The sequence below is a fragment of the Misgurnus anguillicaudatus genome, chromosome 12 (assembly GCF_027580225.2).
Source record: "Misgurnus anguillicaudatus chromosome 12, ASM2758022v2, whole genome shotgun sequence".
Lineage (NCBI taxonomy): Eukaryota > Metazoa > Chordata > Actinopteri > Cypriniformes > Cobitidae > Misgurnus > Misgurnus anguillicaudatus.
The window spans coordinates 32378514-32401738 of record NC_073348.2 but is presented as its reverse complement, the minus strand read 5'-3'; the positions used below and the strand labels follow the sequence as shown (position 1 = coordinate 32401738).

General features: G+C 37.6%; 2 protein-coding genes and 1 long non-coding RNA gene across 10 annotated transcripts in view; 2 read left to right on the top strand and 1 right to left on the bottom strand.

The window, feature by feature from the left end:
• The first annotated feature begins 29 nt into the window (after window positions 1-29).
• On the top strand, window positions 30-4726 carry ccdc169 (coiled-coil domain containing 169). 2 transcript variants are annotated; one of them, XM_073874412.1, is made up of 8 exons: window positions 30-268; window positions 496-545; window positions 680-790; window positions 1711-1751; window positions 3442-3540; window positions 3782-3835; window positions 3997-4073; window positions 4332-4726. In XM_073874412.1, the coding sequence occupies exons 1-8, from the start codon at window positions 195-197 to the stop codon at window positions 4426-4428; spliced, it is 603 nt and encodes a 200-aa protein (XP_073730513.1). In that variant the 5' UTR covers window positions 30-194; the 3' UTR covers window positions 4429-4726. The 2 variants fall into 2 exon arrangements, with proteins under 2 accessions (XP_073730513.1, XP_055064068.2); XM_055208093.2 differs by having other exon boundaries at window positions 32-268; window positions 463-545; window positions 4332-4709.
• Window positions 4727-5857: 1131 nt separating this feature from the next.
• Window positions 5858-23225, top strand: part of dclk1a (doublecortin-like kinase 1a) — a 42215-nt gene continuing 24847 nt past the window's right edge. For 6 of the 7 annotated variants that reach the window (XR_008645270.2, XM_073874407.1, XM_073874406.1 and 3 more), the window contains exons 1-3: window positions 5864-6224; window positions 6703-7046; window positions 20776-20875. Coding sequence is in view for 6 of the 7 variants with exons in the window: in XM_073874407.1 (XP_073730508.1) it covers window positions 5867-6224; window positions 6703-7046; window positions 20776-20875 (802 nt within the window). In the remaining variant the exon portion in view is untranslated. Of the gene's footprint in view, window positions 6225-6702; window positions 7047-20775; window positions 20876-23225 lie in introns of all 7 variants that reach the window. The other variant, XM_073874409.1, reaches the window with a different exon arrangement.
• Window positions 12130-19511, bottom strand: LOC141369078 (uncharacterized). The gene is made up of 3 exons (XR_012372627.1): window positions 19373-19511; window positions 18969-19152; window positions 12130-12416 (listed from the first exon to the last, which is right to left on the bottom strand). It is a non-coding gene; the product is annotated as an uncharacterized lncRNA (long non-coding RNA).

Sequence of the window (23225 nt, the reverse complement as noted above, 5' to 3'; positions counted from 1 at the left end):
AACAGCGCTCATCCCGCGAGATTTACGGGATTTTGGCCGTAGCTGTATCCTTTCTAGCCACAACCGTTTTAGGACCCAGCGTGATCATCAAGTTCAGTTTTATTGAGGCTGACTTGTCTGTTACCATGGACACATCTCAACAATCAACTCGCATAATAGGAAACTGTTTCATTTAACTGTTATCTACACAAAAGATGAGTGAAAGTGGAATCAGAAATGATGAGATATCCCAACTGCAAACAGAACTTGAGCAGGAGAGAGAGGTCAAGTAAGTCAAAATGTCATTTTACCTCAAATGAGCTTGACTAACGTTACATGCTGTTAACTTTTGAATTAAAATTAGCATAAGACAGTTTACATGTATTGGATTAACCCCTTAGTGTGCTTCTGCCGTTTAAAAAATGACTTTCACCCCGTGCACAATTTAGTTCTCATTTTAAAAACTTTGGTGGATCTTTAAAGTGAAATGTTGCAGGGCTCTGTGTGTGACCTTAGGAGCACATTGGCAGATTTGGAGGAAAGACTTCGCAATGTAGATGGAGAAGGTTTGTACACACTGTACCACGTGATCAAACATTTGGCAAATAAAAAATTCACCGATTTGTTGCACTCTCTAACTAACTAATGCATAAATTCGTCAAAGTGGGATAATACTCCCCTGAATGTGTATGTTGCTCAGAGAATGAATGGAGGACCAGATATGAGACACAGCTGGAGCTTAACGGGCAGTTGGAGACACAAATCAGCGTTGTCGGAGAGAGACTCGAGACCCTGCGCCGCGACCCCTCAGGTATACACAAATTCAATCTAAATGACTTTTTTTGTATATGGTCTAGTTTGGCATATAGTCTAGTGTGACTCTTAAAAACTTCAAACATGATACGTTTTCTGCACGATATGTAACTTTCATTTTTTCGTTGTAATTTACTGGAAAAATACCAGACAGTTCCATTTATAACCTGTAGGGGGCCTCGTGGTTCCATTACCTTATTGCTTGGACTCTATAGTATGTCTGGGTGATACTCTGTTGTTATCATACTCTTTTGTAGCCTACTTCAGTGGTTTCTTTTAGTGCAATGTCTGCCAGGCCTCTTCATCGCTGGACTTATATAATTATAAAAATTAATGATCAGTGATCAAGGGTCTTCTGCAGAAATGAATAGTTGGTTATTGTGCTGTCACTGAATAGGAAGCAGGTCCAGACATGAATTCAAATACAAAGTTGGAACCAAGAGGTACAATGCTTTTCTAGAGATGTGTGTATAAAGTAAACAAGTTCACAGTGGGTTCATATGAGGACTTGCAGATCTCTGGATGTGTATGTGGATCGCAGTTTGCCTACACCATGGGGAACACATGTCCTCGCAAGAATTGTAAAACAAGATTACTTTTATTATGGGGGCCAGCCAATGATAACCCAGAGGAAACGGCCAAATAAACATAATTATTAATGTTATAATTCAAATCTAAAAATAAAAAGGTTAGAGCTAGTATAGATCTGTGCACTACATGTCATCATCATTTTTTTATTCAGATAAGATGTTTAGAAAAAGTAACCAAGTCTCCTGCACTATTTTTTATCGCAAAGAAAAAATTGTTATTCAACAAATCAATGTGTTTTTTTGACAGTATTGTAATAAAAATGTATGTAAAATGTCCTACAGTATTTAAATGTATGATAATAAATATAATTTTTATCTTACTCTTTAGATCGACTGGCTTCTATTCGTTCATATGATGAAATGCCAGTGGTAAGTGTACATTAAAACTGCAAAAGTGTCAACTTAAGATGTTGCATCAAGCACAATTAATATGCCATAGTAATATTTACACCTAACACACATTAACAAATATTTGTTGTTATTCCTTCACGCCCCCTGTCTGTGTAACAAGGCACTTATATGATGTATTTCACCAACTACTCTTGCATGGTACATTTGTTTCTTTAAACTCATTACTGTCTGGCCAGGCTGAATACAGACCTTTGCCAAAAAAGAGATTAAATTCAATCTGCCGAAACGGCGTGAATAGGTTAAATATTGAATTGGTGAGCAGTAATCTGTGAAAGAGGAAAAGGGAGTGAAATAGACTTATGGGATGGGGTGATAATTGGAGTATTTAAACTCTGGAAATGTCTGGGGTTACTCACAAGGCAATACAGGTTGTACAGGTTATACAAATGAGAAGGACATGATTGTGATTTTTTATTATATTGTCTATTCAGTGGTAGCCATCTCTCATATGATCATTCATAACTTAAAGAAGTTGTATAGAGCTGTGCGGACTTATGTCAGTGAAATGGCATGAGGATCATGACATGATGATGTTTTCTTCAAAAGTAACTATAGGACAGAAATAATTTTTCTTGATTGTAAACTGTCTATAATTTCTTGTTAGGAATAGTTTACTATGTTTTGAAGAATCTTAATAAAGAATCCTTCCACACAACATGGACAATTTCCAAAGAGCTTAAGAAACACATTTTGTCTTACTAAACATCATTTTAAACTATCTTATCATATTCACCTGAAACTTCCGGCTAAGCTTGGTTTCACATATGGTTTTTCTCCACAAGTGAAGTTTTGGGCTCCCTGTCATTGTCGCCATGTTGTTGTGACTACTGGCAGAGAGCTGACATTACCAAAATTTATAAAACCTAAGTTAATGTAGCTTTTATTGAAACAATCTGTCAATTTGGTAGGCGTGTGGTGCTTGGATGCACTTCAAGGGATAGTTCACCCAAAAATGAAAATTCTGTCATATTTACCCACCCTCATGTTCTTTGAACCTGTATGAGTTCCTTTATTCTGTTGAACATGAAAGAAGATATTATGATAAATGATGGCAAGCACACAGCTGATGGTACCCATTGACTTAGTAGGAAAAACAAATACTATGTATGTCAATGGGTACTTTCTTTTTTCAAAATATCTTCTATTGTGGTCAACAGAATAAAGAAACTCATAAATAAATGTTGACAGAATTTTCATTTTTAGGTGAACTATCCCTTTAATGATGTTGCTACAATAACAAATGCTTTTTACAGTGCTTGTCATGCTATTATTGCAAATTCTATATATAGTGTCAGACTTTTGCTTTTATATCATTTTTCTTCTTAAAGGCAGGTCTAGTTTAATATGATGCCTATTCATTTTTTTCTTTGAATATGGAACATTTAATCAATTAATAAGTTTGCACCATTTTATTAGATTATAATCTATTCATAAGGAAAATAAAATGTGCAATAATATATGTTCTATTCTATATACTAATAACATTTAATTTTCTGTTATTTCTTTTCTTTGTCTTTCATGTAAAGCTGCTTTGAAACAATGCAACAATGCAACAATGTAAAAAGGCGCTGTATGAATAAATTTGACTGATATTTTTCAGTATTTATTATTATTGTACCCTGATTTAACTCCACTTGTTCTTACGCAGGATGGTCTTAGACAGAGGCTGAAACTGTTGACTACTGAGAAGAACAGTCTACAAAATCAGCTGATGGACCTCCAAATGAGAATCGTGCGAGAAGGAAAGGTCAGGCTGTACCTTCATGTGTACATATCATCAAAGTTTCCGGGTATTAATTGAAATGTAATTGCCATTAATGTGAGGGAGTGATTGAGTTAGGCTGCTAAGATTCCCATGAGGCATACAGCTATTATCTCATGATTATACTGATGTGAGAGGCCTGATTGCACAATTACATTTTGTATGCTTTATACGTATTTGGTTTTATATTAAAAATGACAATGAATTATGCCATTACTTTTTTCAGGCTTATCAGAAGGTCTACGAAGAGAGGCGAGCTTATCTCGCAGAGATCGCACAGGTAAACAATACAACTTTATATATAAAATACTGCACGTGTTAACCATAACCATGGCATTGCTAGCAGTATGCTTAGTTAAGCTATTTGAAGTGAAGTCTTTATTTATTGATGTCACAGTATATGCTGATCTTGTCTATAATGTTAAACAATAATGTCCCCAGCTGTCCTCCGCTTTGGATCATAGCAGAAGGCAGCAGATGGTTCAGGCCCAAAGGACGGCACAAGGTCCTGACAAAAAGTAAATGTTAAAAAACACAGCACCTCACCACACTGAATTACAAAAGTGTTTTTATTTTTGCAGAACATTTATAAGTAACGTGGAGACCTATAGGCTTGAGCATGATATATGCTAAGAAAGAGCTTCAATAAATGTAAAAATAAAGTCCACAGTCTGACAGGAATGGGGTTTAATGTCATTTGGATGTTGCATATGTTGTAAGCTGTACAGTGTGAGAATACTAGATGTCCAAGAACATTGTTTTATTTCTGTTTTCAGCACATCGCAGGAGAGTATAAAGCAACGTTCAGATGAGGTGAGGGGGTCTGTCAGAAAAGCAGCAAAACTAAGCCGACTCCCTCGATTAAAACGCTAAAGCAGTGTAATGAAGTGATGCCATCTAACTTTTCTTTCATTTTTAGTAAGCATTATTTTTGTAATGGGCATAACTTACTGAGGCTGCAACTGTTAGGGTATAATATACAGAATAGTCAAAACATTTCAAATAAAAATTTCTTAAAAAACCTAAATGTTTCTTGACTTGTTTATAAGTGTTTTAAACAGTTTAAAGTATAAAAACCCATATAGCCAAGAAAGTGTATGCTTTAGGATTTATAATTATTTTACAACGCCATTTGCATTTAATTTTATTAATTTGCATGAAACTAAAATTGAATTCGAACAATGTATGTGTATTTGTGCATACCGTATATCATTCGTTTGTTGTTTGTGTTTAATAAATGCGTCATTTCAGCAATCAGCATAGCCCCATACGTAAAAAATGAGACTGAAACGTATGTCCGCAGTGTTCTGTATGCTTAAAGAGAGTCTGGACAGTGTTCCAGGACAGATAGGTATCTTTTATCTTGTTAAATGCGTGAGAGAGCTGAAGAAGAGACTTTAGAGCACCGGTGAGAAACTGGGAGGGGTGTGTGAGTGTGCGCGCTAGGGCGCGCGTGTGTGTGTGGTGAGGGAGGGAGTGATGTTGCAAGTCTGCGGTGCGGGGCTGCATCTCAATGAGAAACTGGCCAATGTAAATCACCGCAAGACAGGAGAGAGAGAGAAAGAGAGAGAGAGCAGCTGCCGTCCAGACTCTTCTGCGGGACAACAAAGAACTCACATCACGACTTCTGTCAGCATAACTCAACATCTGAATCGTGACCATAAACAATACTAAATATTCTTCACCTTTAGGCAAGTATTACATTTATTTTTCTCTTTTATGTGATATGTAGCTAATATAGGCTAATATAATAATTTCAGTCACTTAATTTCAGTCACTTTTATATTATTGCTGTTCAATGTTTTATTCTTACCATGCCGACGGATTTTAATATTTTATAGCTAGTTAATGTTATTGATTTTACAGTAATACGCTCGATTTTTTTTATCTACATCATTTCTGAGCTATTTTTAACCTACGCCAGTTGATGAATTTCGTGACTACTATTATAAATTGACTCGTCTCGAGCCCTGGATTTGATACGCTGGCTGAGTCGGTTATCGCATTACGAAAATTATCATTGTTTGTCTGTAGTTAAACCACACATTTACCATAGTTTTAGTTTAACCATAATGCAGCGGTGATAAAAATTAAAATCAATATCCTAAAAAAAAAAAAAACATTTTTGTTACTGTAATAAAACCGTGGTTAATTTTCCTGTCATGTCAAACTCGTGTCAAAGTGAGAGACAGTAACAACACCCTAATGAAAAAAACGATCATTTAAAAGTTAGTTTCAGAATAAACAGACTCGAGACATGTTGATCGTTTGGAAAATGTAATTTTTGCAAATTTTTCTACTTCAGGACAACATGGATGAGCATTTTGACGAGAGGGACAAAGTCCAGCGCAACCGCCGAGCTGGAGGACGGGCGAACGGTCTCATGAGCCCGACACACAGCGCTCACTGCAGTCTGTACCGGACCAGAACCCTGAAAGCCCTGAGCTCTGAGAAGAAAGCGAAGAAAGTGCGTTTTTACCGCAACGGCGACCGATATTTTAACGGCATAGTGTATGCCATCTCATCCGACAGGTTTAGGACCTTTGACGGTTTGCTGGCCGACCTGACTCGCACTCTTTCCGACAACACCAACCTGCCTCAAGGTGTCCGATTCATCTTCACTATTGATGGATCCAAGAAAATCACCAATATAGATCAACTGGTGGAAGGTAAGATATGTCTAGATTTAACATTTAGAACATTAATAAACTGGGGCCCCTTGTATTGTTTTACCCTTTAAAAAAACTACTACTATTTTGAAACTGTTGATGGTCCCCTTGAATTTCAAGTAGGCTATGTGATGATATATAAATAGCATAAACTTCCACATATTTCATTTTAATAATAATTTGCATGTTTATGCACGAGAAGCTTCCAAAAAGTCTTCATTTGCATCTTTTGGATGGATTTGGCCTCAGGCGTAATATGGTATAAAAAACAATGGAAACATTCTTGTTCTATAAAAGAAAGGAAGGCCGTCATATGGGTTTGGGAGATTTAGGTGAACTATTACCTTAACTAACTATTACCTGAATTTTTATGCTGATGGTGTAAAACCTAACAAGCGTAACTTGCCAACTTGACTTGTTGTTGAAACGTTAAAATAACATGCATTATACCTTGTTTCTTTCTTTCCCCATCATTTAGGTGAGAGTTATGTGTGCTGCTCCACCGAAGCATTTAAAAAACTGGACTACACCAGCAATGTCAACCCTAATTGGTCAGTGAATGTGAAGGCCCTGGGGTCCATCAAGTGTCCCACCTCTCTGGCTTGCACCATATTAGGGCTGCATTCCAAGGAGAGCAAAGACTTCATCAGACCCAAACTGGTCACTGTCATCCGCAGCGGAGTGAAGCCCCGGAAGGCGGTTCGCATCCTGCTTAACAAGAAGACTGCCCATTCCTATGAGCAGGTTCTCACTGACATAACAGATGCTATAAAACTCGACTCTGGTATTGTCAAGAAGATCTACACCCTTGAGGGAAAACAGGTAGGGGGAACTTAACTATTAATATAAATATTGTTACAGTAATTTGTATTTGTTGTTTGGTGCCATGCATATTTTTGTTGAGGGATATGTTTTTTGTTGTGCTGTGTCATGATTGTATGTACTGTTTGTATATATATATGTGTGTGTGTGTGTGTGTGTGTGTGTGTGTGTGTGTGTGTGTGTGTGTGTGTGTGTGTTGTTTTAACCCTAAAATGAATAAGCTTTGAATAATAATAATGAAGAAATAATGCATAGCAATGTAGTTGTTAATTTTAGCATTTACTAATACATAAAATCAAAAGCTGTAATCGTTAACATTAGTTAATGCACAATTAACTAAAACGAACAATTGTATGTGCATTTACTACTAACATTAAAAAAGATCCACACATGCTGAGAAACTGTATTGCTCATTGTTAGTTCATAAATCATAATAGCTAATGGAACCGAAATCTCATTATTTGACCATCAAATGCTTTAGAAACTCCCCCCTATGGCAAGTTTATGAATGGGAATCGGTGTCTGTGCCCACGCACACTCGAAATAACAGAATCTCTGTCATAGCAGAACACAGAAATAACTCGGGCTTCTGCTCTCATTTATATTCCTCCCACCTTTTTAAGCTCCGAAACAGCTGTAAACACCCCACACATGCAGAATGATTGAAGTGCCCACACACACATATGCGTGCACACACACAGCACACGCTGATATACTTCAATATACAATATATATATACATATTCAGAATGGTCTATAACATCTAAAAACATCTACAGATTTCTGCTCAGGCACCTGCGAATAAGAAAAATGTGTCTGAGATTCATTAAGCGATAATTAATTGACACACAGATCTATCACTTCTCTCCATTGATCTCCATGCTGCTGCCTTGCCAAAGTCTCAGACCATCAGACAACACAGAAAGGATCTGTCTCCGTGTCTTTTTAATTCACCTTGAACATGGAAAACTCAAGAGTTTCGACAGATTGTTTGTGGCACGACATCATGTTAGCCGTTTTATGGTGTAGTATATGTCAAGAATTGTAATCTTTTCACGTAGGGACATGGATTTTTTATCAATTAAGTTTTATTAAGAGACAGATTTTAAAGAAGAATTGCAATCTTACAGACTCTTTTACCTAAAATACAAGACAAAAAACAGAAAAAAACATCATCCCTTACCAGTCCGGTTTGGGTGATTCTCACGAAATTCAGACTTAGAAGGTGTCCAGCATCAAAAAAATTAAAAAAGCCCTTGAAGCCAATTTTTTTGCACATATAAGATTAAGGTCTGAACTTACTATAACCATTATTTTTTAGAGGATTTAAAAATATTTTTATTTTTTAGATCAGCATTATAAAAAATTATCATTACCGCAACATTATATTACATTAAATATATGCATTTACAAACTCATGTTTCGGTAATGAGAACTAAAAAGTTGTTTAGGTACTATGACAAACAAAATTTCAACTGTTATCTGGAGAGAAAAAAATAAGAACTGCTTACCTGGTAGCCATCTTGAGTGTCACAGTCAATTATGTCCCTTCCAACAATTTTTTTTGTTGAAAATGCTAGTTCCTTGAGGGCTTAAACAATGATTGAAAATTGTTGCGGAGGATGAGAAAATAGGTCTTGGACACATTTATATTCCTTATTATTGTCTGTACATTTACAAATGATCACCAAATACCACAAGCTTTTAATTTTTTTGGTTTTTTAATTATAAATATTTCCATGTCAAATAACTTAAATCCAGTGATGGACACGTTGCGGTAATGATAATTTTCCCCTTAAATGTGGAAAAACAACAAAATTGGTTTGTATGATGTCATTTGAAATCATGTGCAAAATAGTACACAAAGAGATGTTTGTAACTGTATGCTTCTTATTTTGATACTCTTACTTTTTTCATCAAAATGTTTCATGACACCTCATAAGTCTAATTTTACAAGAATCACCCGTTTACATTAAATGTGAAATATGGTGAAAAATATTACAATGATAAATGATGCATCAATTTATAGGGTTTCCATCAAGATAACAGAGAAAGGAGCGCCAGATTTTGTCAAACTGCTCAATTTTGCCATTCAAACAGTATCGAATTTTTAAATAATTTTAAAGGTAAAGTGCATTATTTTTACAGTGTTTAATAGTCCCCCCCCAAAAAAGTGTAAGCACTGGGGTGCTGTCAAAACAGTCATTTGTGATTTTATTGGAACACCTAAATTTTGTCTCTCGTTTGAGGGCGGGACTGTCTGCTTGTCCATCCCATTACAGACAGGGGACACAAGTGCGGCTGAAATGACACTTTTCTCGTTTAAATGTTTCAGCTCAAGTAGCTCATACAACATCCACCTTTTGATATCAGAAGTAACAGTGAAGGATCACAGCCGCTGGTCAGCGTCCAGATAAAGTAAGAGCATTATGGGTTTTGCTAATTTTAGAATAGGGATCGATTGGGCCTAAGGGAGCGGTTTAATGAACAAGCCTGGCCAGACACACATTGTTCCACCCCGTGATCTATGATGGTTATGCAATTATGAACAAAAGCATCAATCCAAACATGGTTCTAAGATGAAATTTAGCGGAACTGAATTTTAAACATCTTTTCTAGTCTTGAATATAGCCTTAGAAGCTGGTATGGCGTTTAAAGGAAAAGAAAGAAAGAACAAAAGCATCAAAAAACAGGAATAGGAGAGGAGGTAAAAATTGATAATAGATGGATGTTTGTTGTTTTTTTGTAGGGTTAGCCTATCTAAGGAGTACAGATAACAAAGCAATAAAAGTAAAACTTTCTCTTTATTGTTCATTTGTGGTAAAGATCATAAGAGGTTTGAATACAGATTGCAGGTGTGGACGCAACTCATGCCAATATTTGTGATGGCATCTTTGCTTTGATGTATTTTAAAAGACATTGCGTCAGTGATTGAAGTCATTTCTAAAGGAGTTGTTAGTAAAGTCTGTTGTGGTTGAGCGATAGAAACACACATATATATACTAATAGCTTTAATTCCTTGTTCCTGTGGTTTCTATAGCACTAAATCATTTATGTGCTGGATTGTTTGTCAACGATGGCAATTGGATATAAATGCAATTTAAAGTCCTTTTGGGAAGTAGTTTTATCCGGTGTGCCATGTGAGGGTCGGATAATAAAGCAGAGGCCATTCTTGTGCCAGTATTTCAGTATTCAATAGGGCAGTAATCGTAGTGAGCTTTGTGTTTCTCCGCTGTGTAAATATTTTTTAAATTAACCTGGCTTTCTATTAATGAACTATATGAATGGAAAATATGCATTTCAGTGAATAAATAAAATTACAGTTTAGTTCCTGTCCAGATTCATTCTGAATGAAATAGAACAGAAGACAATGAATTGTGTTTTAGCACGATTAGCTAATGACGGATATAAAACCAAAACACTGTTGAGATGAATTGCAATCTGCCCATATGGATAGTTTGAGGATGCAATGCGGATGCAGTTTTCCCAAAAGTAAATGCATCTGTTTCTTCAAGACGCAGATGCTGTTGGTTAATTGGTTGCCATATGGTTTAGCAGATATGTGTATTGCTTTCGTGCAGAGTTTGGATTGTTGTATTTATTGATTCGTTTATTCTGCAGCTGATTTCCTATTAGATCAGTTGCATGACAATGCGCTTGGAAGTTGTTTAAATGGCAAAAAGTAGTTTGTTTTACCCATCCATTTGGATCTTGCAGTTATGAGAGCCCACAGACCCTGCTGTGTTCAATGATTCATGTTTTAACCTTTAGAAATCAACATCTGCCTGTTGCACTGATGTACACAGATTCATACAGCATTGCTGTATTGCATGCTATGATCATGATCTATATGGACCATCTGAAATATTGAAATACATATAAATAAATAAAATACATTATTTATTTATCATATTTCTGTATGGGAGAGGCTATGCTTATATGCTTAACTATTTAGTCTCTATGTACAAATGAAATGTGAATGAACGGAAGAGCTTTTGATCTGGGTTTCTGGGTCTTTGCGTATTCCAGAGTCTCATGATACTTTTCTGCTATACTGTATAATGAGGTCAGAAGCAGTAGATCAAGATCATTTTGCACATACCATAAGACTTTCCTTTGGATGATTACCATAGTACAAATGCATGCATTATTTCTAGAAATGCACCGATATATCGACCAATAATCGGTAGCGGTCGCTAAAAGCTATTTTACAATGCAATGAATTTGAGCTCTGTGTATAGAAAATGTAAAGACATATCACTAGTTTAATGTTCAATATTAACAGTCATTATATAAATGAATAACATTCAGAAAATTTTATCTTCAGAATTGAGTTAATGCAAGTCAATATTTGGGCTGTGCAAAAATATTGATACGGCTAACTATCGTGATCAATTTTCCACGATAGTGTATCGATATTTCAATCTCTGCTAACGGTATATTTTTAAAACCCATCAAATCCCTCTGTGTGCGTCAAAGACCTCCTCCGCCGCTGCAGTTGTTGCTGTCCAGTTTATGTCCAGTCATAAAACGGCCATTCGGACAATGTCTCAGAAGTTAGCAGGAGTGAGAAAATGGCAGAAAATGTAAAAACACCTGCAGCTTTCAAGGCCGACATGTAGAAGCACTTTGGCTCAAAAAAAAGTAAAAAAAAAATTCAGCTCTATTTTTTTTTACATTTTTGATAAAAAAATAAGAAAAAAGTAATGCAATGTATCGCAGCGCGCAATGTATCGTATCGTATCGTGATACACTGAAAAAAAAGATTCATTGAATTTAATCAATTTTTTAAGGTAAGTGGTTGCAATCAATTTATTTAAGCTACATTTAAACAAAAAAGATTAGTAACGTAAAATAAAATATAAAATTTTGTTTAAATGTAGCTTAAATAAATTGATTAAAAAATGTATTAAATTCAATGAATAATTTTTTTCAGTGTACATTGAAGCATGACCCATGTACTGTGATATGTATCGTATCGCGAGGCCCTTGCCAATACCCAGCTCTAGTTAATATAACCACCAAACTATCGGTATCGGCCGATATCAGTCTGATTCATCATTTATCGGTGGAAAAAAAATATTTTGGTGCATCTCTAATTATTTAATCTGTGGCATACTCATGCAAAAACCTGGACACACAGCACCAGCATTGATTGATTGACTAATGTTTATTGTCTGTACATTTACACAGTTGTGAGTTATGTAAGTTTTTTGTGGCACAGCTGGTTTGGTTCCCCTCAGATAGATCCTGTCCCTGTGTTTTCCAGAAATATATTTTACTACAAAGTGCAGGCTGAGATTTTTGCTTGTGGCGCAGTGCTGCTGGAGGACAGTGCTGACAGATGGGTACTGACAGAAAGGGCATGCAGCTGAAATTAATAATAAACATGTGTCAGAATGATCTCAAATCCTTTTAACACATTCGGCATGCACACAGTTTCTCATCATCCTTGTGCTGTCTGTCTTTCTTTTAATATCTTTTCAGTCTCGCTACATCATGCCTTACTGAACAATTTACGCACTAAGGAATCCGTTTAAAAAAAACCTTCAGGTGTATTTGCAGCGTATTGTACTAGAAAGTATCGTAGCCAGGCTATTTCTTTTCTCACAAAGGACAGGACTTTGGACATGAGCTAATTTTAACCATGCTTGTTGCTCCCTTATGATCTCTGCTAGCAAAGAAACTGATCAACCCGCCGACAGTTTCTATGACGATGTGATCCAGTTGCTTAGTAACAGCTGAGCCTTTGTGACGTCACTGTGGGTAGTAGTGTGTGTGGGGAGTTCTGCTAGACATATGATAAGTGTAATATCATGGATAGGGTTTTCGTGTCTTTATCTTTTAAGCCTCCTTAAGCCTAATCACACGCACGCACGCACGCACGCGCACACACACACACACACACACACACACACACACACACACACACACACACACACACACACACACACACACACACACACACACACACACACACACACACACACATCTCATAGACATAATGCAACCCCTACCCTCTTACCCTAACCCCAACCATTACAACTAAGTGCCTAACCCTTGCTCAAACCCTTACCCTAACCCCAACCATAACCCAATTCTAACACCAAACTTAAATTCAAGTCTTAACACACACACACACACACACACACACGCACACACACACAAATAACAGGCAGATGTGTCCTGCATGCAGTCTGTGATTCGTAATGACCTCTGGCATATGCTACGGGCGGCGTCAGAAACATAACAGGCGTATAATCAGTAATCAGTCATGTGATCACTTCTGGAGTTTGTCGTGTGGACATAACTGATTTTACGCCCCATTGCATACACGGACCATGCTTTATTAGCCATGTCTTTCAGTTAATAACAGCCTGTCATTGTCTGGCGGGCCATTTACCCCTTCTGCCCATCCTTTTCCATGTACAAGGACACTGCATTTGGCCTAATTCTGTGCGGTTACTGTAGTCAGCAGAATTTCTTAATTTCATAATTAAATCCGTAATTAACATACAAATCTGGATTAACAACCGAAACCGATCCTGAAGTTTAATCTGGGTTTGAGTCATTTGCACATGTGTTGCATTTAGTACAAATAAAGGGTTTGTCATGTGGTAACTTAGTTTGTATTTAGAAACAAAAAACTGGAGTTCTAATTCAAGGAAACATTTCTATTAACCAGTACAACGGATATTCAGGAATATCATTTGGTCAAGGATCTTTTCATTATAATAATCGCAGTTTACTTAAAAGTTGTTGTTATTTATACAATGTTATAAATAATTATAAAATAAGATATTGCAATATAAAAAGGTACAAAACTGCAGCTGGGGTGATACCCTATAACTATAACTGGCAACTAAGGAAAATCCCAAATTTAGTATCTCAGAAAATGTGAATATTGTGAAAAGGTTCAATATTGAAGACACCAGGTGCCACACTCTAATCAGCTAATTAACTCAAAACACCCGTAAAGGCCTTTAAATGGTCTCTCAGTCAGGTTCTGTAGGCTACACAATCATGAGGAAAACTGCTGACTTGACAGTTGTCCAAAAGACGACCATTGACACCTTGCACAAGGAGGGCAAGACACAAAAAGTCATTGCAAAAGAGGCTGGCTGTTTACAGAGCTCTGTGTCCAAGCACATTAATAGAGAGGCGAAGGGAAGGAAAAGATGTGGTAGAAAAAAGTGTACAGAAAAGGTACTGTTTTGTATCTTTTTTATACCTTTTCTCAGACCTTTTCTCGCTCAGTTGCTAAAGCATTGTGCTAGCTACTTAAAGGTAATACGTTCAATCCCAGGGTTCACACATACTGATACAAGAAATGTATTACTTGTATATGTACTGTAACTTTGGATAATAGCATCTGCAAAATGCAACGTAATGTAAATGTAAGCTTCATCTTCATGTTCACCTAGCTTGAGTTAATTTTCTCCCTCAGTCTGCTGCTTTTGCTGAGTCATTTCTACCAGTTGTGTGCATGTGTATGAGTGTGTGTGTATGCTTATGTGTTGACAGCTTGTGTTTGGGCATGAGAGCCCTGCGTGTGTGTGTTTGGCAAATGGACTCTATATGCAAATAATTTTAACGTTTGCCAAAATTTCACATATCGAAAGCCAAAAATTAGGGACATTTATATCTCTCTTGTAAACACATGCACCCCCACAAAAAGTTTTTTGTTATTTGAAAAGTTATTTGACAGACATATGTAAGGAGAGCACAGGAATGTACAGGTAGGAGACTGGAGAGAGGGTTACGGCATCGGACGATCGAACTTGGGTCGTCGATTGCACATCTGCATTGTATGTCATAAACCATTGGCTCTGACTTTACCCCCACTTTTATGTTTTGTTCTGCAGCTTTAAATATTCTAAAGTAACTTCTAAAATGTTTCTCCGTGAGAAATGCTTAACATTTCTCATCACTTCTTTATATTTTATTGTGTGCTGCAATAATAACTTTTTTAATGAGAGCAATCATCAGCGATAGAAAGAGTCTGCTCATTTGAAGCAACCTTCTTTCATTGCTCTTTCCTCCGAGAATGTGATTTTATTATTTGCCGCAGTTCTGTAATAATAAAATGAATCTATCTCCACCCACTTCTGGCATTGAAATCTGTCTTATATAATTGAGAGCTTATGTAACTGCTCCTGAAGTCTGCTCAGCATTTAGCAGGCCTGATTTAGGAGATCAAGATTGCACCTAATTCATCCGAAGGAGCTCCAAATTACGTCAGGCACTGACGCTATTGGTGCAGTTCCCCTGATGTTTGGTGATCTTAAAGGGATAGTTCACCCAAAATGAAAATTTTGTGATCATTTACTTACCCTTATTGAAAAGGAAATGTGAGCAACTCTGTTGTCACGCATCAAAAATTTATTTGAGCTCTCGAGCTGCAAAAAAGTACCAAAAAAGTCTCTAAAAGTGTACTGTCTAGTGAATATCTTATATTGTAATTGTTTTCCTCACTTAAAGTTGTTATATTTCTTTAAAAAAAACTTAAAATATAGCACATGAATCATCTGAAACACTTTAATGGTGCTGTTTTGTACATTTTTGTGTTAGACGCCCCTTGGTCCATGCTGTCATTAGCATTTCTGGCTAGCAAATCGGTTTCTTTAACGTGTACATGTTTCATGGATCTTCTTGCAATTCTGAACCTAAAGATGGCATTTAACATATACACTATGCCCATACAGTATGTCTAATTTTGACAAAACAGAGCATCATAATTCATCAATAGCTTATAACAAATATCGAACGTGTTCAAGAAAACAGTTTTTCCGAAGGCTTTGCGAGGAGGCTTGCTGAACAGTCAGGCGGAGGTGGGCATTAATTCAATCTGTTGTCTGATGGGGTTCATCTGCTTAAAGAGCAGCCTGTTATGATGACACACGAGCCTCCCACGATAACAATGCTGTCATAAGGCCTGGATTTGCGTGGTCTTAGTGTCTTACTTCACTCCCTCCACACACATTTACACACGCACACCCACATAAACATGCACATATGGGTGTAGGATGGCTTTATGTGAACTTGTGCCTTCGCGCGGTGTGACGTTTTACATTCCTACCCCTGCACACCCCCTACTGGTTTATACACACACATGTAGGTGGGTGGGACTCCACAGGGTGTTGAGAGGTTTGATGGCATGTGAGGTGGCATAATGGTGAATCCTTGCTGTGTGTCATTACCTTTCTCTCTCTCTCTCTCTCTCTCTCTCTCTCTCTTTCTATTGAGGGAGACAACTAATCTGGCTCCCATCTCATGGTACCAACAGGATTAACCAGCCTACTTAATAAGATCAGACCTTTAACCCTGAAATAATGCTTTGGGAAACAGGGAGAGAGAAGTTGTTTGGTGTTTGCATTGTTTACTTTGTGCTTGATTTTATTTTTAAAGGACATTGCATGTTTTGTTTTTTGTAGTGGGCACATGACATAAATATTGTGTGTGTGTGTGTGTGTGTGTGTGTGTGTGTGTGTGTGTGTGTGTGTGTGTGTGTGTGTGTGTGTTGCCTTGGTTGTTGCAATGCTAGACTTTCAGCACCAAGGACAGCATCAATGGTTAAGGTTATATACAGTACATGAACTTAAAGCCAAAAAACTACTGCTTTGATTATATGGGGTTTTAAACACAGGTGTAATTGTAAGTAAAAGTATCATTTGAGATAAATGAACACGATAAACGTTTCATTTTGATGATCGCACAGTGTTCCTTTGCAACTGTATAACCCCAGCTATTTCGCTCTGCCTCAGGTACATTCAAAATTTATTGTAGACACTTCAGTTTCTCTGTGAAACATCTGTGAGAATGACAAAAATAGGACATCACAGGTTTTTTGGCTTGCTGAATTAGCAGAGCTGTGGGTGAGAACAAGATGGAGCATCTATACTGCAGAAGAGCACTGCTTTATGAAGATTGTATTTCAGTTTTTGTACTGTGATGCAAAGAGACATTTCATCTGGTTCAAAAGAATCCCACAGATTATTATTTTTTTTTTTGCAGAGATTTCATGTATTTCTTGTTTTTCTGGCATACCTGATTGTTGAAAAACTGTTATAAAAAGGACAAGTTCACCCAAAACTGAAATCTGTCATTATTTATTCACCCTCAAGTTTTTCCAAACCTGTAAAAAACACAAAGAAAGATATTTAACCTTAATACTTAATACTATGTAAGTCAATGGTGCCCCCAAAAAAGGTTTGGTTACAAGCCTGTTTAAATTTATTTATTTTGCTGAACAGAAATAAAGAAAATTTCAGCATTGTTTGTTATCAAGCTGTTTTGGAGCACCATTGACTTCCATAGTATTTTCCTACTTGAGGCTACGTAAATAATGACCGTTTTCATTTTTGGGTGAACTAGTCTTTAAAAAGGAAAATATCATAAAAATCAGACTTTTTCCATGTTTAAGTTTACTAATAGGCTTTATGCCCAGCTGCACTACTTCCTGAACTTCAGCCAGCTCCTTGTTTCCTGTCTGCCATTATTGGACAAACTGATTAATCCAGGTGTGCCTGACCTCAGTAGTCACAAACAAACTGATTAATCCAGGTGTGCCTGACCTCAGTAGCCACAACAACAATAATCAGACACAGGTGGATTAATCAGTTTGTCCAATAATGCCAGACAGGAAACAAGGAGCTGGCTGAAGTTCAGGAAGTAGTGCAGCTGGGGATAAAGCCTATTGGGACCCCAGTGCTTCTATCAACCTAGAAAATGTGAAAAAGATCAACCCAGTAACTTAGTTTTGGTAAACCATTCTCTGCAAGCATGTGAAAAAATAGGTAATTGAAATTTGCCTACCCCTGTCATGTCCGAAGGGGATAATACTGCCCCTTAATCTGCACTATCCAGTTGCAGAGATCAACTCATTTGCATTTTAAATGACACGCCCAAAAACGGCACTTTTTGCTCACACCTAAAAAGTGGCAATTTTAACATCTATTATACATTATCTATATGGTATTTTAGAGCTAAAACTTCACATAGGTACTCTGGGGTCTTTAAAGATTTATTTGGAAATGTCCCCTTTAAGTAAGAAAAAAAGTCAGTGGTGCTCCAAAAAATATTTTATGTTCAGCAGAACAAGTGTATACAGGTTTTATACAGAATTTTTGGGTGAACTATCCCTTTAGAAAGGGATTGACCTAGATTTATGCTATGTTTGAAACGAAAATAAAATCTAGTTTATCGTAATATTTCATAGAGTAATGCACAGAGGTATAATTGTCATAACGTTCTGTTTTGTAAGTAAACAGCGCCGCCTAGTGGTGGTTATATCAATGCCTCTATCATTTGGATAGGTCACAGGGTCCATTAAGGTGCAAAACATGGCTTTCAGAGATGAATATAGGCAATAAAAATATTTTTATAGTCATATTTACAATTAATATACAGCAACAGCATGTAAAATGTCTTATGTTAAATCCGTCGCTCCACAAACTAACACGAGACAAATTTGTCACGCGCTTTCCTACATTATCCTCTAGATGGCGCAATTGCAGCATAAATAAAAAGGAACTAAGACTTTACCCTTAGGCAAGTGTTCAATTTATCAGTGAAAGACAGCTTTTATTTAACCGTGCACCTTGCTCTTTAATTTTAAGTAAAAATTATGACGATACTTTCAGCTCTTCAAATTAAAACTCTGTAAAACTCAAAAAAAAAAAAAAAATCTTTCTCAGGTTCATGGTTTGTTCTTACCTTATGTGCAATTCATTAATTATTTTATACACAGGCATGTGAAACCAAAAGCCATTTTTTTTGTGTGTGCGGCTATTCTGAAATGATCTGCGTGTTATAAGCGTTTGATCTTTGAACACTCCCTCAGTTTATTGTGTCAGCTCATTCACTTTCTCTGTTCTGCTTAAAGAGACCGAGTACTGGTGAACATGGTCGTTGTATAACTAACCTTGTTTTTGCAGTTCTTTCCGACATCAAAGCAACTTTTTGCTCTGGGAGGCAGCTGCCTCCGACAGTCGGGGTGTGACGCTGATCTTTTCTCCTTTTTTGCTAGCTCGGTCTCTTGGCTTTTTTAGAGCATCACTTTTTCCCCAGTGGTCCTTCATGCCCATGTTCTGACGTGAAACTGTTTTCTTTAAAGGCGGAGTCCATAATGTTTGAAAGCCAATGTTGATATTTGAAATCACCTAAACAAACACGCCCCTACCCCAATAGAATCTGGACCTTCTGTTGATAGACCCGCCCCACACATACGCAATCCGGCATTTTATTTGATTTAATTGGCTATAAGTGTGTTTTGGTAGACGGCCCGTCTAATTTTCCAAAGCGTTTTTCAAACATCGTGGACTCCGCCTTTAACTGACTCTTGTTTTTGATGTTTTCAATTGCGTTTAATGAAAATCATCAGATATTTCCCCCTGTTTAGGATCTGAGCTTTGTTGTTTTAGACGTTTACTCTTTAAACCAAAGATGCTATAAAGACTGCTTCCTCGTTGCCGCGGTTACGCATCTGGCTCGAAGTTAACTTCCGGTTTGTGCTTGTTGTATCACTTGCGGATACCCGAAAATGGGTTAAAAGGCGGGAACTGGGTGAAGCTGAGGTGGCTGGTTGGTGAAACCGCGCCCGCCTAGCTTGACGTAGTGACAGAAGTGGCAGTTCACCTGTCACTCAAGTGGCCACGCCCTTAATTATGCAGCACTTTAAAGGCGGAGTCCACGATGTTTGAAAAACGCTTTGGAAAAGGAGACGGCCGACTACCAAAACACACTTATAGCCAATCAAATCAAATCAAATGCCGGGTTGCGTATGTGTGGGGCGGGTCTATCAACAGAAGGTCCAGATTCTATTGGGGTAGGGGCGTGTTTGTTTGGGTGATTTCAAATATCAACATTGGCTTTCAAACATCGTGGACTCCGCCTTTAAGGCTTAATATAATCTAAACGAATTACAAAAAAATGACCACCTCACAGTTTTCATGAAGGGCAAAATTAGCTATATAAACAAAAACACGTTTTGTACGAGGCTGTTAAAATATTATTTTCTGTAAATTTGTGCATTTCAACATGGGGGTCTATGGGAATTGACTCCCTTTTGGAGCCCGCCTCTAGCGGCCAGTCGAGAGATCGAATGGTTGCCCCTCGGTTCAAACCCAGGAAACACACAGAATGCTAAAAGATACATATGTTGTAATTCACTGTAAGTCGCTTTGGATAAAAGCACCTAAAACACATTAGCATTAGTTAATCACTTAATACAAAAATTACATTTTAGTGTCCTAAAATGAATATCAGTTCACATAACATTACATATCTTTAAAGGTCTAAATCAAGTAAATGTGTATAAATCAATAATTCTGTCAATGAACAAGCTACTGTTTCTTCTCTGAAAAGGTGTTAAATCCTCACGAGCATTTAAGGCTGTTATGTAAGCCCACATTACCTCAACTTGCATTTGTTTACTTGTTTCCTCTCTTGATTCATTGTCTGAACTTATAAAGCTGTGAAATGGTTTTCATAGCAGTCATCCCCTGAAGACGACCACAGGACTGATTGGAAATTATGCTTGGGTGGTAAATCTCTCTTCTTCTTGATTACAGGCAGTAAACAGTAACGGCCTGGTGTTTAGTCTCCCTAAAAATACATTAGAGATGGACTCGAAAAGCCTTCAAAACGTCTTTGAACATTAAGAATTCTATTTGTGATGATCCTCAAGGCGTTCATTAAAGGTTTAATGATCTCCCTCTTTTCAATCGCAGGTCATCTGCCTTCAAGATTTCTTTGGGGATGAGGACGTCTTCATCGCATGTGGCCCGGAGAAGTTCCGTTACCAGGATGACTTCCTGTTGGATGAGAGCGGTATGAACTCTTCAGTGGTCGCTTTCATTTTTGAGCCCTTTCAACTCTTACCTTGCACAGTACTTGTCATGATCTCATCAGCAGTTGTAGCAAACTTACATATTAGTCCATTAAAATTTCATCCCACATATGTTCAGGAATAACAAAGAATTGTATTCCCCATTACGCCTACACCAGCCACGACTTTAATGGGTTCCTGTCCTCTTCAGTCAGTCAGTCAGTCAGTCAGATAGATAGGTAGATAGATGTTTTTTTTTTGACAGATTTCCTCTCTTAACTTTTTCTGTTGTTGTTGTTTTCGGGAAATGAGAATCTATGTGTCTTCCTGTCTGGCTTTCTTTCATTAATGGTGTGAGGAAATAAAGGCTGTGCTGATGTGAGCTTAGTCAAGAGCAGGCGTCCCAGTTTTCTGAAGTGTATTCAGAAGAGCTCTTTAATAAAAGAGAACTCTCTCTATTGTTGTCATGTTACAGCACGCTGAGTGTACTTCACCCTGTTATTTTCCGCTTTGGCATACTGTATCTGTCCGTCTGTCCATCGGTCCGCCTTTCTGTCTATCTTACATTTACATTACAGTTATGTATTTGGCAGCCATTTTTATCCAAAGCGACTTAAAGTATTCATTTTATTAGTATTTTACTATTTAGGTGTGTCCCAAATTGCACACTTATGCACTATTTAATTTATTTATTTATTTTATGCACACTATTTATTTATTTTTTCTATCCATCCATCCATCGCACCGTACCCACCGCACCGAACCGCACCCACCACATTGCAGATATCGCACAGCATCGTATCCATCACAACACACCGTATCTATCTATCTATCTATCTATCTATCTATCTATCTATCTATCTATCTATCTATCTATCTATCTATCTATCTATCTATCTATCTATCTATCTATCTATCTATCTATCGTATCTATCGCACTGCATCCATCACACAGCATAGCATATATCGCACTGCATCGTATCTATCGCACCGCATCGCATACAACGCACAACATCTATCGCATCGCATCCACTGCAGCATCGTTTCTATCGCACTGCACCGCACACATCATACCGAACCGTATCCAACGCACAGCATCACATCTCTCGCACAGCACCTATCACACGTCATCGTATCTATCACACAGCATCGTATCTATCGCATCGCATCTATCATATAGTGCAGCATATATCGCACTGCATCGTATTTATTGCACCAAATATATTGCAACGCAGTTTCTCGCACTGCATCGTATCCATCGCAACACATCGTTTCTATTGCACTGCATCACATCTATCACATCGCATCTATCGCATCACATTTAACGCACTGCATTGTTTCTTTTGCACCGCATAGCATACATCTCATCTATCGCACCACATTGCATACAACGCACCGCATCTATCGCACCACATCGCATCTATCGCACAGCATCTCATCTATCGCACCGCTTCCACTGTAGCGAATTTAACGCACCGCACCTATCGCACAGCATCATTTCTATCGCATCGCAGCTATCTCACCATATCTATCGCATCGCATCTATCGCACCACGTCTATCGCATTGCATCCACCGCAACGAGCCGTACATATCGCACAGTATCGCATCACACAGCAGCAACCGTAGCGTAGCATTTATATCGAATGGCACCGAATCTACAGCAGCGCGCCTTATCGAAACATATCAAATGTATAGCATCCATTGCATCGCATTTATCGTATCACATGTTCTGCAGTGCATCGAATCAAACGCACCGTATCGCATCATATTTATTGCACAGCATCTATCGCACTGCATCTATCGCAATGCATCGCATCTATCCCACCGCATCTAACACATCGCATCTATCCGTCCATATCCATCCGTCCGTATCTACCATATCCATCCGTCCGTATCTACTGTATATGTCTGTCTACGGTAGTATCTATCTAATTCTGTTGGCTTTTAGTTATTACAAACCAAATTTATTTAATGTCATACTGTCTGTTATTGTGAATTAGAAATAATTTGAAGAGACTTTATTATAAAGGCGGCAGAATAACACGTGAGAGCCGGGCAGAACATATGAAGCGTGCCGATGGCAAACTGCATGGAGCCAAAATGGCAGCCACTGACGTGTGATTTCCCTAAAGGAGGCATATTTAATATGAACCGAATGGCAGTTCATAACAGTACACTGAGTGCAATATCTCATATTCATTTTTGTGTTACCTAGCAGTCACTTTGGGTTTATCAAATTATTATTTTCAAAAAAGACGATTATGTAAGCGAGCATCTATCAATTTTAAGAAGCCGTCAGTAAATTTTTAATTATGGAGAGAGGTGGTTATTTTTAAGTGCTTGGGAATGAG

Bases quoted from the DNA above. Each gene is read 5' to 3' on its own strand.
- ccdc169 (XM_055208093.2), top strand. From the start codon at position 195: ATGAGTGAAAGTGGAATCAGAAATGATGAGATATCCCAACTGCAAACA. The intron at 546-679 runs GTTTGTACACAC...TATGTTGCTCAG, and splicing joins TCGCAATGTAGATGGAGAAG to AGAATGAATGGAGGACCAGA. The intron at 3,836-3,996 runs GTAAACAATACA...TAATGTCCCCAG, and splicing joins ATCTCGCAGAGATCGCACAG to CTGTCCTCCGCTTTGGATCA.